Genomic DNA, 17,200 nt, shown 5'->3' on the forward strand with positions numbered 1-17,200 from the left:
CCAATAAACTCAATAGGAGGTACAAACACTTTGGGAGTTAGGATGTGTGCGTATTTTGACTTTGAAGCCAGGTGTCACAAACAGTTCGATGGGGTACAGTTTTTGGAGTCACACCGAATTGGATCCCAGTCTAGGAGATCCTTGGTGGATCATGAGCACGCATTTACTCACTATTAAATGAGACCAAAGGCAATTTCTTCTGAGAACAGTACGCTCGCACTATTAAATTGACAAGGCGGGACACTTTCAACCCATCCCCTCAACCGGCTCGGACCAGGATGGAGGCAGGCGCGCCAGCCCTGCTAGACACTAGGGGGCGCACGAGGCCCTCAGCAGAGAAGGGGGGCGCTCAGGATGGCGCATGCGCGCTTGGTTCTCGAGTCGGCGATTGGGCCATTCTGGCCCTGGAGCCCCGGCGTGCGCATGCGCGGCAGAGACAAAGTGCTGGCGCCCCCGGAGTCATGGCTGCAAAGACTTTCGCTTCGCGTCTCAGAGACTCGCGGCGGTTTCTGAATAGCTTCTTGGCCGGGGTTGTAGTGGGCGCCGCGGGATCGGGGCTGACGGCGCTGCAGTTCCTCCAGCGTCGCGATGCGGGGTCCGCGAGGCCGGCGAAGCAGCCGCACGGTGAGTCTGGGCCGGCTCCGTCCCCGGGGCTCGGCTCCCCCAAATTCTTCACCTGGCTGCGGGCTCACACGTCACCGCCCCTCCATCCTTAGCTCCACGCCGAGCTGAGACTCTGTTTGTTCTCCACCTTAGGTGCAGCACAGTGCCTGGTACAGAATTGGCCTTCAGTAAGTGTCTTAGTTTCTTTTCCTGTTGCTGTGACAAAGTATACCCGATAGAAGCATCTTAAGGGAAGGGTTTGTTTTAGCTCCCAGTTCGAGGTGCACCCCATCTTGGTGGGCAAGCAGCTCGAAGCAACTGGCCACGTCGCTTCCACTGTCAGGAAAAAGGGACGAATACGTGCTGCTGTTTGGCTCCCTTTTCTCCCAGTTTATACAGTGAGGATCCCAGTCAGGGAATAGCCCCGCCCATAATTAAACAGGGGGTTCCCATAACACTCAGTACAACCAAGATTGCCCCTCTCCCCATAGGAATACCTGGAGGCCCGTTTCTCAGGTGTTTCTAGATTCTGTCAAATTTACAGCATTAACCATCACAGCAAGTATGTTTGAAGGCGTTTCCGTAAATATCTGCTACCCAGTCTTCCTAGTATGCACATCCTTAAATTAACAGGCATAAGGAGGAGTTGTGCTTGGAAGCAGCTTCAGGTTGAGTCCACTAGGAGTTTCCCAGTCGCGCTGCAGAGTAGGAGGCTGTCTTTCTTTGAGCTAAAACACTGAGGAAGTATCCCTGAGGAACAGTTTGGGTGGGCTTTTGGGTTTTTTTGTTTGTTTTGAGCCAGTACTCACTGTGACCCAGCCAGGCATGAGACTTGGAGTAACAGGTGTGTGCACTCACCCACCAAGTTCTGATCTTATAAAAACTAAATGGATACTTGACCTGGCAGCTGATACATCATGATGATGAAAAACTAAAATTATGGCCATTTTTGTCTCTATAAGTAGCAAGACTTTTCCATCCAACTTTATCAGGGACTAAAAATTAGTAGTGGCACTATAGTTTTCCTTTGAGTTCTGTCCCTATATTTGTCTGTCTGTCTGTCTATCTATCTATCTATACACACACAATTTGTGGTGCAGACAGATTTGGGAAACTGATGCGGAAAGCTAGTAAGATTGGATTCTTATTTCTTTTTGGTACCAGGAAGGAAGCTAGGGTCTCTAGTACATGCCAGCTTTGCCACTGGGCTCTGTTCTGCCTCCCCCCCACCTCCCAACACCTCCAGCCAGACCTTTATTTACTTACTCAATCATTACTACTACAGAATGTAGTAGCACATGCCTGTAAACTCAGTGTGTGGTAGGCAGGGGCAGAAGGAACAAAAGTTCAAGGCCTGCCTAGGCCGCAGAGTGACTTCATAGTTATGTGTGACTGGACTTAATAAAGTAAGGCAAAGATGAGGCCTATTTGATTAGACCTGTCCTCCCAAGGACTTGGAATCTGACTCCTTGGTGAGACTTTTGAGCCATTTGTTAGACGTTACCCTTGACTTTAGGATCTTTTGTTCTTAATACAGAGAGACACTAATTATTTTTCATCTGTTCATAATCCCCTCTCTTTTCTCTCTTTCTTAGAGTCTGCAGAAAAAGTTGTCTTGGAACAGTTTGGATTTCCTTTAAGTGGAACAGAGACCAGGCGTTACACTAACCATGCCTTGTCTTATGATCAGACAAAACGGGTGCCCAGATGGGTTCTTGAACATATATCCAAGGACAAGATCATCGGTAGGTGGTTGGGAAAAGCATAGAGGCCAATGAAAGGGTTTCCATGTTTAAAACAGGAGGACTGTTTATAGTATTTTCAACCTTTATACCTCATAGCACACATTGAAAATGATGTTTGTTTCCTCCCTGAGAAGCAGCTGAGAGCTACGTCCTGATCCATAGGTAGAGACAGAGGAAGAAAAGAGACTTGGCTTAGCATGGGCTTTTGACATTTCAAAGCCCAGTCCCAGCAACATGGCTACCCCAGTGAGGCAGGCCACACCCCCAGTCCTCATCCTTCTCCCTAGGTGGGGCTAGCACACATACCACGTTGTTTCATCCCACTCATAAATCTGTTTTAGGAGTTTCTAGCTGGAGTTCCTACCTTAGATGTTTATTTAGTCATGGCCTAAGAGTCAGTAGATAAGCTGTAAGACATCCCCCTGCTGAGCATGCTCAGAACAAACTTTTGTGTTTTATGTATCCTTTATTCATTAACTCAGTACAAAGCTTGCCAGACTATAATTTTGTAAAATGCAGTACACAAGTTTTCTAAAGATTTATTTACTTTTATATGTGAGTACACTGTCGCTGTCTTCAGACACATCAGAAGAGGGCGTCAGATCCCATTACAGTTGGTTGTGAGCCACCATGTAGTTGCTGGGCATTGAATTCAGGACCTCTGGGAGAGCAGTCAGTGCTCTCAACCGTTGAGCCATCTCTCCAGCCCACAGTGACTATTTTTAATTGTTTCATATGCAAGAGTTTCATATAAGTATGTAATGAGTTTTGATCAAGTCCACTCCCTATTCCCTCCCCTTCAGTTCTACCATTTAGCCCCTCTACTCCTGCCCCCTCCACTCCTGCCCCTCCACTCCTGCCCCTCCACTCCTGCCCCCTCCACTCCTGCCCCTCCACTCCTGCCCCCTCCACTCCTGCCCCTCCACTCCTGCCCCTCCACTCCTGCCCCCTCCACTCCTGCCCCCTCTACTTCTGCCCCTTCACTCCTGCCCCCTCCACTCCTGCCCCCTCCACTCCTGCCCCTCCACTCCTGCCCCCTCCACTCCTGCCCTCTCCACTTAACCCCCTCCCCCCACAGGTGACTTAGTGCTGTCAGCGTGTGCACCAGAGCATGGGTTTGCTTCTCAGGAGGCAAACAACTGACTCTCCCTCTCCTAGTGGCTGTCAGGCGCCAGTGGCTCTGGGTGAGAAGAGGGACTTTGTGATTTCCCTGCCCCTTTGCTGGTTTGAGCTTGTGCGTGCTCCCGGGATCCTGTGGGCTACATGATGCTGTGTAGAGCAAGTTGATTTGGTGGTGAAGTTTTCTATGCTCTTCACCACTCACGGTTCTACCCGTACATCGCCCAGGCCAGTTTTCCTCTAACTGGAAAGGCCCGAGTCAGAGAGCGAGAGGGAGCTTCACCGTAGGAGAAGTGCCCTGTCCTAGGCCAGCCTTGCTGAAATGAAATATCTGAACGGTTTCAGCAACTTGAGGCATACCTATGGTCCCTGACGCCAGCTGCTTGAAGCTGTGCCTTCCCACACTAACCAACTCGCCTGCCTTAGAGGACCCGCCGATAACCATCCTGTGTGCTTGTCTTCAGGTGATGCGGACAGAAAACATTGTAAATTCAAGCCGGATCCTACTGTCCCTTCAGCCTTCAGCGCCCTCAATGAAGACTATATTGGAAGTGGCTGGTCACGAGGCCACATGGCCCCAGCAGGAAATAACAAGTTTTCCAGTGTAGGCATACTTTGGAGAGGACGAGGTTGTGTGGCTGATGATCTAGGAATCAAATTGTAAAGCTTGAGAATGTCCTTGTCTGTTTTTGTGATTTTGGTGCCTTTTTGAGATTTTAATTTGCCCACATTTGTATTTTGCCTGCATGTGTGTCCGTGTGAGAGTGCCAGGTCTTGGACTTCACTTTTAATTTTAATTTGCACATGTTAAACAATTCACTACCGAGCTACACCCAGCCCCTAACTCTTTTTATTTATTTATTTTTTAATTTTGAGAAATTTCAGAGATGGAGAGTTGATAAATAGCAAATCTGGCCCAGTGGCTGCCGCAGAGGTCAGATATACAGAGAGAGTGCATTACAGTGGCCAGAACTGGGACAAAGGGGCATTTTCTCTACTGCTTTTGAACAAAAATTTTGTTTTCACACCTCTTAAATAAAATTCCTGGAAGTTGACTTTTCCTCCAGATGTGCAAAGCCTGAATTTATTCTCATTTTCCCTGGAGGCCTTCAGTCCTTGGAGCTTCTAAACATGGTTTGGATGGACTCTATAAATGATAAAAGCCAGACACACGGAACTACTTGCATTATAGTTTTTATTTATTATTACTACTTGAGACATACTTAATATAACCCAGGCTAGCCCAGAACCCATTATGTAGCTTAGGATGACCCTAAATTTCTGATCCCCATGCCTTTACCTCGGAAGTACTGGGATGACAGACACAAGCCACTGTGCCCAGCATGTATGCATACATACATACATACATACATATATGTTATTCTGTGTATATTGTGTGTATGCATGGATTGTATGTGGAAGTCAGAGAACATCTTTGTAGAGTTTGTTCTTTACTTCATCTGTGGGTTCTGGGTATCAGACTGGGGGTAACAAGGTTGCGAACCAAGTGCCTGGACCTGCTGAGCCGTCTCACTGGCCTGGAGGTGTTACTCTCTGTAACCATAGTTTCCTGTCTTGGAAGATTTCTGTCTTTGTTTATCTAAACAGACATCAGTGCCTGTGAGTAGATAGGTAGGGACTGTTAGAGCTAATCTAGAGCAAAGGCATTCTAGAGTAACACTCTTTCATTTCTTCCTTTGCAGGAAGCCATGGCAGAGACCTTTTACCTTTCTAATATCGTGCCTCAGAATTTTGATAACAATTCCGGCTACTGGAATAGGTAGGTGTGGACGGTGTGTGAAGTGCTGGACCCACCGTCTCCCACGCTCCTGTTGTCTGTATGTCCGCTCCTCGGTGCCATCCTGGCTGAGCAGCTGCTCTCCCTGCTGTGCTTGAGAGACAGCTGCTTCTCTGGTTCATCTGCAACTGTTCAAAAGTCAGGTGTCGAGAGATAACGCTGCCAGTATTGAGCCGTGTGTCCAGGAAAGGGACTTTGTTCCTAAGCTTTGAGGGGAGGCATTGTCAGCTTGTGATTGTCCTTTCTCGCCTCCTGAGTTCTGAGATGACACATGTGCACTGCCCCGCCTAGTGTGGCACAGTTCGGCATTTTAGCGGTAGATACCGTGAAACTGCTGAGCCTTCTGCTGCCTCTGACGTTGCTAACCTCGCCAGGCTGTCTTACCAAGCATCTACGGAGGTCGTCTCCAGTGGATGTACTTCTCCTGTATGATGTTTTATAGCTCAGGATATGGCTGAGGGTGTACTTCATTGGTAGACGACTTGCTTCAAATGCACAGGGGTCCTGGCTTCCATCTCCACCACCAAAACAACAACAACAAAAAACCCAAATCTAACAAAAGGAAAGAAGAAAAGGAAATGCCCCACCAGAGACTCTGGGTTCAGTTTCTAGCACCGTGTGGCTCATGGCTGTGATATGTTCCAGGGGGTCCAGTGTTCTTTTCACTGATGTGCAGGTAAAAATGCACATGTAGAACAAAAAGATAAATCTAAAAACAAAATAACTATTAAGAAAATGTCCTATGCTTAAAAGATGCCAGGGCAGGAGGGGCAGAGCGGTGGCTGGGAGCTCATGGCTAGGAGCTTGCAGGAGACAGGAGTTGCTTCCCAGAACCTAGACCAGGTAGCCCACTGCCGCTTGTAATTCTAGGTCCAGGGGTCCAGCACCCTCTTCTGTCCTCTGCGCACACAGACACATGAAGTGAATCTGAGTCAGGGCACATCTGTTTCATCCCTACCACCTGTTCGGATTATAAGATAGGACTTTATAGATGTGTACTTTTAGGAGAAAAGGCTTGTTTTAAAATGTAACCCACAGTACTTAACCTATTGCACTTGAAAAGTTAGCAGTAGTTTCTTCGTGCTAGTTGTATAGTGTTCAGATCTCGTGAGCATCTTTGCTGCTGGGATTCAGTTAAGGTTCCAGCTTAACTCACAGTTCTTCCTCACTCACTTCCAAGTAGGCTTTCCCTCTCCGTCTGTTAAAACTCTGGTGGGTTTCTCTTTCCTCATCATGGTCTTTGCAGACCTCACACATCTGTCGGAGCCCTTCATGCTTCCTCCCCCAGAGACCTCGGTAGAGAAGAGCACTTTATCTTGTAACTAGGCGTCCACGCTCTGAGAGAGGAGTGGTAGCAGGTGTCACCGTCCCCTGCAGGTCGCTCACAGTGCAGTTTAAAACATGCGTGGACAGTCCTGTCATGGTCCTCCAACTCTGTACAGATTTATCCCAAGACAGTCACTGCCAGAGCCTAAGAGCCCACTGCGTCAAGCTAAATGAGGGAGCCATGTTCCTAGCCTTTTAGGAAAGATGCAGCCTGGTGATGAGAGACAATGGAGCAATCCTTTGGTCCGGTGGTCTTTCATGATACACGTTTAGAAATGGGCCACGGCTTGGGGAATTACATTTTAGCTTTTGACTTTTATGGGTAAATGCAGGAGAGATCTGAAAGACGTATCTGTGTAAGCCTTTGGCTTCAGATGGGATGAGCTTGTGTAGGTTAGGGTACATAGATACAGTTTTGATACTGTTAAGTTTTTAAATTATTTATTGGGACTGGAAAGATGGCTCAGCGGTTAAGAGCACTGACTGCCCTTCCAGAGGTTGAGTTCAATTCCCAGCAACCATGTGGTGGCTCACAACCATCTGTAATGGGATCCGGTGTACTCTTTTGGTGTGTCTGAAGACAGCTACAGTGTACTCATATGAATAAAAGTAAATCTTTAAAAAATTATTTATTGTTTTTTGAGACAGGGTCTCACTATGTAGCTTAGGCTGACCTGGAACTCGCTTTGTAGACAAGGCCGGTCTCAAACCTATACAGATCCTCCTGCCTCTGCCGTCTGGGTGCTGGGACTGAAGGTGTATACCACTATGGCTGTCCCTAAGTTAAGTTCCTAAATGAGATGTCCCACTTAAGAGTCTTTCCTAGGGACTGGGTGGCTTGCTGCTTTCTTACACGTATGCCTGTGAGCATAAAACGTATTTGTTTGTTTTTCAGGATAGAAATGTATTGTCGTGAGCTGACTGAGAGATTTGAAGATGTTTGGATAGTATCAGGACCTTTGACATTACCTCATACTAGAAACGATGGAACGAAAACAGTTAATTACCAGGTAGGGACGTGAAACATTTCAGCTTATGGTGTTCCGTGAACCCATAGTTTCATTCGATGCCCTGCTTCTTCTTTTTTAAAGATTTATTTATTATGTATACAGTGTTCTGTCTGCATGTATGCCTGCACACCAGAAGAGGGCATCAGATCCCATTACAGATGGCTGTGAGCCACCATGTGGTTGCTGGGATTTGAACTCAGGACCTCTGGAAGAGCAGCCAGTGCTCTTAATCACTGAGCCAGAGATCTCCAGCCCGAAACTCTGCTTCTTAATGTCACGTATTCAGCATTATTTATCAGGTGCCTATTAGGATTATAGGAGGAGAAGATACAGGGAGGGGCAAAAAACATTGACTTCAAGGGAGGCATTCACCATCCACCTGACACTTGACTGCAGGAAACACTAAGTGTATGAGAGCTTGTAATGATGTAAAGAAAGACTGTGGCTACTGCTGTGGAAGGCTCCGGTGTGGACGGCTCGTGGACATTCCACCGAGGAGTGCTGTAGCAGGGCTGAGGGCTCTACCAACAGTGTGACTCCATCTCTGTGGAGAGGCACCCTGAGGATTGTGCCAGGAGGGTGGCACTGTGTGGCCATGCAGGGGAGGGACACTTAGTTTTGGGAATAGAACAGGTGTTTAGTAAATGCAGGTTGGATTTAGCTGCCAGAGTCTATGATCAGAAGCTTAGGGAGCAGCTGGAAAGCCTATGACGAGCCTCGGCTGCTCGGCGCTTGCTTGTGCTTCCTGTCTGCATGCGGAGTGCAGTCGGCGTCTACTGCTTCCACGTGGGTTCCAGGGCTGTGAAGTCCCGTCCTTCCCAGAGGTGCTGGAGGAAGCAAAAGATTGTACATTAAAACTGACTCCCTCCCAGCCTCCTCTTCTGACCAACTTGTCCATTTAATTTTGGTTTGTTTGTTTTTGTTTGTAATAGTCTCAGAACCAGAGTGCCTAAAGCTGTTTGTTATTTTAATTTGGGAATATAATTATTTTTGGCTTTGCCTAAGTCCTCTTACTCCCATCACCAGAAAAGACTAGTAACCCATAAACCTGAACCGATTTGCCCGTGTTCCGTGTGTATGAAACTCAGAGTGTCACATAAGTAACTTGCTGTGAAATAAAATTTTACACAGCCTAAGAGGAAACTTAACTCAGTCCAGAGTGTCTTGCTACATGCTTTTTATTATATAAAATGATTTTTAAAATTAAATATATTTTTATCATATCCCCCCAAATCCTTCCAGATCATCTCCCTATCCCTACACACTCAAATTTAAGTTCTTTCTCAAACAAAACAACAAAACCCAAAGACCTAATCCAACAAAACCCTCACAATCAACATAACAGAGTAAAACAAAACCCCAAAGGGTAAAGTGCACATTTTTTACTTATGTTGGTGTGCTTTGTTTATTATAACCTGTGTTATTCCAATTTGATAGTGGAAAACATACGTTATATTTATTGCTTTTCTTATTGGATATGATTTTCTCTTTTCTTAAGATTTGGTTATTTATTATACATAAGTATACTGTAGCTGTCTTCAGACACACCAGAAGAGGGCATCAGATCCCATTACAGATGGTTGTGAGCCACCATGTGGTTGTTGGGATAGAACTCAGGACCTCTGGGAGAGCAGTCAGTGCTCTAACCACTGAGACATCTCTCCAGCCCTGGATAGGATTTTCTAAACTACAATTTACAAAACTACGTGTCCTACTTCCTTGTGCTGAAGCGGTGATACAGGAACGCTTTTAGCCACAGGCAGCTCTTCTAAAAGTCACTTCTTGCTAAATGCCCCCCCCCCCACCATGTCTGGCTCCCTCCAGAGTGCCTGAGGCAAGGAAGCACTCAGATAAACAGACCAGTCAGAAGGAGGGAGCTGGGAGGAGGTTGGGTTAAGCTGCCAGAGTCTTCCATCACAGCCTTTCCACATATGTGACTAAATATGAAAACCAGAGGGAGTGTAAACCAATTGAGTTAAGTCGGTACCGATGAATGAATACACAGGGGCCAGGCGCTGCTGACAGACATCAGCCGCAGAGTTGTGGGGAGTGGAAAGCTTAGGGACCGCTTTGTGGCCGTCACAGTAGCAAGCTATTCAAGCTGATATCAGCAGTGGGTCCCAACGTGTAGCAGAAGTTCTGTGAGGATCAGGGCGTGTGCCTATCACCCCACAAGTCAGTGATCGAAAAGGGGAGAAATGATAACTTTAGCTTCCAAACCAAATGACCCAAGTAATTTCTCTAGTAATGGGATGTACCGATAATGCGAGATTCTGCTGTGCTGCCTGAGGAGAAAAATGTCACTTCTGCAAAAGATGAGTAACGTTCAGTTACACGGTGTGGAAACAGCAGACGGGGCCCAGGGGACGACATTGTAAAACACACTGTGTGCTTCATCAAAGAGAGGGGGTCATGCCACGAACTCAAAGGCCGGGGAGCCAGCAGGGCTTGGGTAAAGTCCGTTTGAAGTTCAGAACTGAAAAAATTCAAAGACGTTGTTCTCTGGTCTCAGTTTTCGTTACCCTGGAACATGTGATGTTGTCAGTGATGGAACTTGGCCATTAGTTTATCAGTGGATGACGCTCAAGAGGTTCAAGTAGCCCGAAGAGTCTCTAGAGACCTGTCAGCCTTTCTCACAATCCTCAGACGAGTGAGGTCAGCCAAGGTTCCCGAAGGTGTGTTTTGAGTGAGGGGCTTGGCTTTTGTTTGTGTCTTAAATACTTGCTTGTCTTAGGTCTTCATTTTCTCGGCTTCTGAGTCCTCCATTCCAGCTCTCTTAATGTATAGGGTCAACTGATGCTTATGACTTTGTTGTCTCTTAATGTATAGGGCCTACATGTACATGACGTGTACATTGTTGGAGCTTTCTCAAGGGCCTGTCGTGGGAGGGGGGGTGCACACCTGCAAATGGCATTCCTCAAATTTTATTCTTGATTGCTTTCTCTTCCTGTGTGTGTGTGGGGGGGGGGGGTTGGGATTGAGCTTGAGTCACAGGCTAACGTGGCGAGCACCTTCACCCATTGCTCATCTCTGGGGTCTCACTGTGTGGCCCAGGTGGCCTAAAAGAGCATCGCCCTCTGCTCTAACTTTCCAGTGCTTAGATGTCAGGCCCTGCTGGGCTCTCTACTGATGATTTCAGTCTCAGCTTAAAGAGGGCTGTGCTGTAAACTCTGTTATTTATTGGCTGTTGTTTCTTCTCCAGGAAATGCCTGTTTTTGTATCATTTGCACCTTTGTACAGCTCCAGTTTCTGCTGGTCACAGCCTTTGTTTTGTCTACAGCAGAGGTGTGAACTGAGGCCTTCCACATGGAGCACACCTCAGAGGCTGATGACACAATGTGTCTGTCATTTGTACGGTAGTTGGAAATGTTAGCGATCAGGAGAACTCGTTTAGGTTCTCTACAAGAAGGCGAATAAATGCACAGTTTTATTTAAAAAGAAAGTAGAACTAAAAGTTGACCAATGAGCAGCAGTTAGTTGGAATACGAGGAAAACCCTGCACACTAAGCAATGCTGTGGTGTGTCTAGCGGTTCTCTGTCCGGAACAGAGTGCATTGGTGAGTAGAGAGAGGTCTGCCTCGCTGATGGAGTGCACAGCTTCACCTCCGCCTCAACCCTTCCCTGGCTCCTGACAGTTTCCCAAACGCATTTCTGTCCAGCGTCTCTTGGTCCTTGAGATTACACTCTTGGGTCTATTGAAAATACAAAGCCAGCATTTATAGTATTGTGTGTGTGTTGTGTGTTTGGACCTGTAGGGAAGCAGGTGTAATTCTATGTCATTAAGCCGGTGCCACTTGAGAGGCAAGTGCGACAAATGACAGACACAGTGGAAGGAGAAGGAGGCAGGGGTCTGCCAGTGCTGTCTCTAAGGATGTAGTCATGTGCGTTCACTTTCAATTTTTTGGGGGGTGGGGAGGTTTGAGACAGGGCTTCCCGGAGTAGCCCTGGTTGTCCTGGAACTCACTCAGTAGGACAGGCTGGGCTTGAGTTCACAGAGATCTCCTCCCCTCTGGGCACTTTTCTTTCTGGTTCAGATAGTTCAGGCTGTTTAACCTCATACCCTTTCTGGAAGGGAAATCAGGTTTTGAGGCCTTATTCTTGGAGCCCTTTAGTTTCCTCTTCCTCCCCTCTTCCTTTCCTCTTCCTCTCCTTCAGTAGGATATTGCCTTACCTGTAGAGACAGTTTGGCTGTGTTGCCCAGGCTGTTCTGGAAGCCTTGGAATCACCTCTCAAGTAGCTGGGGCATACCTCGGCTATTCAACACATTTAAACTCAGCCCTACTGTGTGCCTGGAAGCTCTGGGTGCTCTCATACAGAGTAAAAAGGCCAGCAGAGGCCCCAGAGGAAATAATGTAAGGGATTGTTGAAGGGGGAGGAGGGTGGGAAGAAGACAGGACCGGACACCAGGGGAGTCCCAACCACAGAGACCCAATTACAGTGAGGGAGAGGCCGGAGCTGACATTCAGAGAACATGGCTCTTCGTAGTGTGACTAGGGCCGTCAGTGTTGACGAGGAGTGGGCAGGGGTGGGGGGCGTGGAGACAGGATGCTTCCCTGAGGTGTGAGCAAGTCTCTTTGTTTCTTGTGCCTTTTCTTGGGCTCTTTTCCTTCTGTTTGTTTGCTTTATCCTATTCTGATTTGCTGGTTTTATTTTATCTTACCTTTTTTTTCCAGTTCCTTAGATGCTCATTTGTTCTCAATGAGAGACAGAAAGGAGATGGATCTGGATGTGAGGGAGGTGGGAGGGACTGGAAGGAGTGGCGGGAGGGAAAACCATGATCGGGATATGTTCTGTGAGAAAAAGAAAATTTTCAGTAAGAGAGAAAAATCAACCTAACTGGGTAAAAATGTATTTGTTTGCACACACAGATGCATGTGTAAACTTGTAGTCTCACTAAGGAAAGCACATTTGAAGAAAGGTGAAACTGGAGAAATGGGGGAGGGGCAGCCTGCTGAAGCAGAGGGCATTTATTCAGAGGAGGCAGAAGAGCAGAAGGGCTGGGGCCTGGTTGCAGAGATCTGAATGTCCAGCTAAACCCTGGCTGTGCTCTAGCACGTGGGGCCCTTTAGAAGTATCCGTTCCACTCGAGCATTTGTGGGTAGCGCTGGCGCACTGCACGGCTCTCAAGAGCTGTCTGTTCCTCTGAAGGAACAGTATGAACCGGGAGCTTCCCGCTCCGGGATGGCGATTGGCAGTTAGGCATGATGGTTCTGAATCACATGGCTGCTCGTTTTCAGCTGCACACACACTCTGTCCCCCGGGAGAGCATACACAGCCAACATGGGGCCCATCCTGGGTGCCATGCAGGTGTGGAGCGTACTCGTACATAGACTCTGGAGGTGTGAGGCAGGAGAGCTGGTGTGTCGTGAGAGCATCATCATACTACAACCTTTACCAAAAAGTCGTAGCCGTCCTCTTACACACGGGAAAGTTGAGGCTTGCAGGGGTCAACTCCTCATCACAAGGCAAGATGCAAGCCTGGAGCTGTCTCTTCCCTCACCTGATGCTCAGTGAGCTCATTGTCCTCTGGGGCTGTCAGAGGTCTGTGTCACAGGATAACCGAGTGTCCAGTGCAGTGCACGAGTCCGTCAGTAATGACGGATGGTCTCGGTGGAGGCCATTGCAAGGAGGGTCTGCGAGCATGCAGAAGTAGCAGAAAACGGGCCAGGAGGGCTCCTTACAGCCAGGCAGAAATGTCCAGTGGGATCTGGGGAGATGGATCACAGCACCCGAGAACGGAGTGCATGAAACCCTCAGGGAGGGTGAATAGCAGTGATTTTATCAGAAGTGAGTCACCCGACAGCTCGAATCAGAGTTGCCCTCCGTGCGGCGAGGCTGTCCATGTGCTTCCCCTGATGTGCTCGCTCCGAGAGTCCGAACGAGCGGACCGTACCTGAAGATTTGGAATATTGTAAACGATCCGACGGGAGTGCTGGTGAGCTCCGATTTCACCTGCCCTGGGAGTCTGGAGGCTTCCTGGTAGGAATTGAAGGGACTCAGTTAGTCCTGGTTGGCAGCCAGTGTATATGGCCAGTTAATTATTTTTTAAAATAGCCATTTGTTTGTGGACAAGGAGCCCACAGGATAGAAATACTCAAGAGAATGGTATAGAAGGAGCCCCTCCCAAGGTTTTCATGCTGTGCTGCAGTGGCGCAGAGAGCCCACCAGGTGGCGCCAGGAGTTGGCTTACCAACTGGGTTCCCAGCCACTATGGGATGTTTGCAGGTCATTTCCTCCCCCCTGTGAATGTGGCTCCATACTAGTTATGTTCCGGTTCCTGAGCCCTTATTGTTACTTATCGTGTGTTAGTATCTGGCCACAGAGAGCATTTTGCCTGTAGGGAAAGCCGTGGCAGTTGGCTTCTCCTGCAGATAGTGATGCTGCCTGAGAGCAGAATTCTGTTGCCCTCCTCTTTGCTTTGTAATGAGATTCATAGTCCAGGCTGGCCTTGAGCTGTTAATTGTGTAGCCAAGGATGGCCTAGAACTTCTGATGCCAGGATTGCTAGCCACACCCCGTTTACACTGTGCTGCAGGGTCAGTGCTAGACCTGGCACCCAGAGCATCGTTAGCATCTGCTGGGGGATCTGTGAGCCCGGTACGGGCAGCAGCTTACCTTCTCATCCCTTTGTTCTGATGAGCTCACGTCCTAGTTGCACAAGTCACTCCAGGGGTGAGGGTCTTGAACCTGTGAACAGTGTGGTTCATAAATCCCGCTCTGTCTGAGCCCTGACCAACCAACCACTTTCTGTAAGTTCAAAGACAATTGGTTGTAGATCCTGTGGCAGGGTCTTCCCTGAGGTCCTGTAGCTGGCCGTGGTAATGTGTGACAGACCATAGAGTCCTGGGCAACGTGCAGTGTGGATAGGAGTTTGTAAAAATCAGAGGAAAAAAATCCTCTTTTTTGGCTTTCATCTCGCCACCTTATTTGGGCTTCTGACAGGGGATCTAATCTGCAGCTACAACTGTCTGGTTAGGAGAGAAAACCTGCCGAAGGCAGCAAAGGCCTGCTTGGAGCTTGAGCATGCTCAGTTGGGTCTTGTCATTTTATCGGGGGCCATTAAGTAAATGGACATTCAGCTTTTGTTTCTTAGACAACAGATGCAGGCTTTTAAGTACGTTGGAAGGACATTTGAAGAGGCTTCATAATACTGTTATTTTATTAATACGGCCAACCTGCAGAGCAGCCTGTTTCTCTCCCTCCGCCGTCCTCATTGTGCGGCTACTTTTCTAAAGTGTCTGATTTGACAACATGATTTAGAAGTTCAGTGTTTGGTCGTCCAGGAGCATTTGGAGCTAAGCAGAAGCGGTTACACGTACTTAACTGTAAAGTGTGAGCGGCAATGGAGGTAATCTAGAAAGTTCTGTCGCAGCTGTGTCTGGCTGCTGCTCTCAGGGCCGCCTCTTGTTTCTTGGGGGGGGGGGGGGATTCAGGCTGTTTTTGCCATGGAGCTGGGCGTGCTGAAGCCAGCAGTTTCGACTCCCATCATGTCTAGAGCATTGTAAGCGCAGATTAGCTGATGAAGAAGAAAACGACAGCTCTTTTTCCCACTGGAAGGTCAGTGCTTGCTTGTGGCACCCCTTCGTCCTCTGCACTGTGGACATACTGTGACCCCTGCCCTTTGGGGTGACCTTATGGTTGTTGTTGTTATTTCAGTTTTTCAAAGCTGGGTTTGGTTTTTATTTTTTTGTGTGGCCCTGGCCATCCTGGCCACTCTGTCAGCCAGGCTGGCCTTGAACACGGAGATCCACCTGCTTCACCCAGACCACCACCCAGCAGAGCTAATGGTATTTAAAGACTGTTTAGAACTGGTGTACTCACCTGTTGCTTGAATGCCTTTCCTTTTCCTTGGTTGAAGGCAGTTGGTTGAATGCATTGGCCACACTGAGGCCGCTCACTGGCCATTTCCCATAATGCATCTACAGAGTTGTGGGAGCAAAACCTTGGAAGCTGTTGGCACATCTCAGTGCACTAATTGGGCTGCTCTGTTTTTAGGTGATCGGTGAGGACAACGTGGCGGTTCCCTCACACCTTTACAAGGTAATACTGGCTCGCAGAAGCCCAGACTCTACTGAGCCGCTGGCACTGGGGGCCTTTGTGGTGCCAAATAAAGCCATTGGGTTCCAGTCCCACTTAACGGAGTTCCAGGTGAGCCTCCATGACCTAGAGAAGATGTCGGGCCTGGTGTTTTTCCCCCATCTGGATAGAACCAGGGACATCCGGAACATTTGCTCTGTGGACACCTGTAAGCTCCTGGGTTTCCAGGAGTTCACTCTGTACCTGAGCACAAGGAAGATTGATGGAGCCCGGTCTGTGGCCAGATTGGAGAAGGTTCTAGAAGCTTTGAAGAGCTCTGGGGTGGAACCTGACGATTACTTCCTGAGTCGCTATGGGAAAAAGCTGGAGGAACTGAAGGCTAAGGAGCAGAGGGACACGCAGCTGGAAAAGCAGTCCTAGTGTCTGTCTGTCTAGGTGTGTGCTGAGCACTTATGATGAACAGGCATGCCGTCTCCAGGCAGATGCATTTCAGCAGATTTATTTTCAAGAAATGACGGACTCCTGACCAAAATCCCTCCGAAGACTCACTGGCTCTAAACTCAGCGCTGTGTTCCTTCGCCAGGATCGGAGTCGGCTGAGATGGCTTCAGAACTCCGCTCTTCTATGGTTTACATGCTTCTTCCCTCATGACCCTGAGATCGGAGCATCCGATGACTGTTCTTCCTCTCTGCAAACCCCGCTGTTCCCATCTTACTTTGTGACTTCCCCTTTGGTGTTCCACAGAAGTCATTCACGGTGTCTCAGAGTTAAGACAAAGTTAGATGGGGGGTTGACTCAAGTCCGAACCTGCATCCATGGCTATTTCTGGTGAGAAGGGCCTCCTGGTGAGAAGGGCCTCCTGGTGAGAAGGGCCTCCTCAGAAGAGTGAGCTCTTCATCTCTGTGGGAAGAAACAGTGGGTCTTTGTAAGATGGAGATACTTGTGGGTTTAACCAGAGCCTGTGGTTCCCTCCAGGGATCACACGGTGCCAGATAAGTGTGTTTCTTACTTCACTGGGGCCTTTCTAAAGGAGCCCAAGAAAGGTGTGTGCTGAGAGTCACAGGGTACCTCCGACCCCACTATCTGCACACCACAGGTAGGTATAGCCTGGGTCCAGGGTCCATTCCCAGGGGAAAGAGCAGCTGTTTTCTGCGCTGACCTCCGGACTGGTTTATACAGATCACAGCCCAGTAGCTTCCGGGCAGAAGGGCTTGTCTGAATCTGCCAGTCTGCCCGTCTTCTCTGTGGTGGTGTCTGCCTCTGATGGAAACGCCATGGCTTTACAATAAAGCCAAGAAGGCAATGGCTGCCCTTGTTCTGCTCCTGCGTTTGGATAAAAAGAAACAGTTGGGTGGAGGACACTGGCTGATTAATGCCATTCTGTCTTATCTTTCTGTTCCCCATTAACTTGTGCCAGTCCTTCTAAGGATAGAAAGCCAAAATGTCACTGTGACCAAACAAATCTGTTACTTTCTCTCCTCAGAAAAGAGGTGATAGTGGGGCCCGGGTGTGTCTGCAGGAGGCTGGGAAGGAGGCTGGGGCTGCTACGGGTCCCCACCATGC

General features: G+C 48.4%; 1 protein-coding gene across 1 annotated transcript; it reads left to right on the forward strand.

Moving 5' to 3' along the window:
* Positions 1-425: 425 nt before the first annotated feature.
* Positions 426-16,801, forward strand: EXOG (exo/endonuclease G). The gene is made up of 6 exons (XM_080934797.1): positions 426-624; positions 2,199-2,348; positions 3,932-4,071; positions 5,171-5,247; positions 7,487-7,601; positions 15,596-16,801. Exons 1-6 carry the CDS (start codon positions 462-464, stop codon positions 16,055-16,057), a joined length of 1,107 nt encoding a protein of 368 aa, XP_080790923.1. The 5' UTR covers positions 426-461; the 3' UTR covers positions 16,058-16,801.
* The last annotated feature ends 399 nt before the right edge of the window (positions 16,802-17,200 follow it).

Source organism: Micromys minutus (assembly GCF_963924665.1).
Source record: "Micromys minutus genome assembly, chromosome: 21".
Lineage (NCBI taxonomy): Eukaryota > Metazoa > Chordata > Mammalia > Rodentia > Muridae > Micromys > Micromys minutus.

Coding starts and splice junctions, on each gene's coding strand:
- EXOG (XM_080934797.1), top strand. CDS start 462: ATGGCTGCAAAGACTTTCGCTTCGCGTCTCAGAGACTCGCGGCGGTTT. Junction 625..2,198: donor GCCGGCGAAGCAGCCGCACG/GTGAGTCTGGGC, acceptor TCTCTTTCTTAG/AGTCTGCAGAAAAAGTTGTC. Junction 2,349..3,931: donor ATCCAAGGACAAGATCATCG/GTAGGTGGTTGG, acceptor GCTTGTCTTCAG/GTGATGCGGACAGAAAACAT.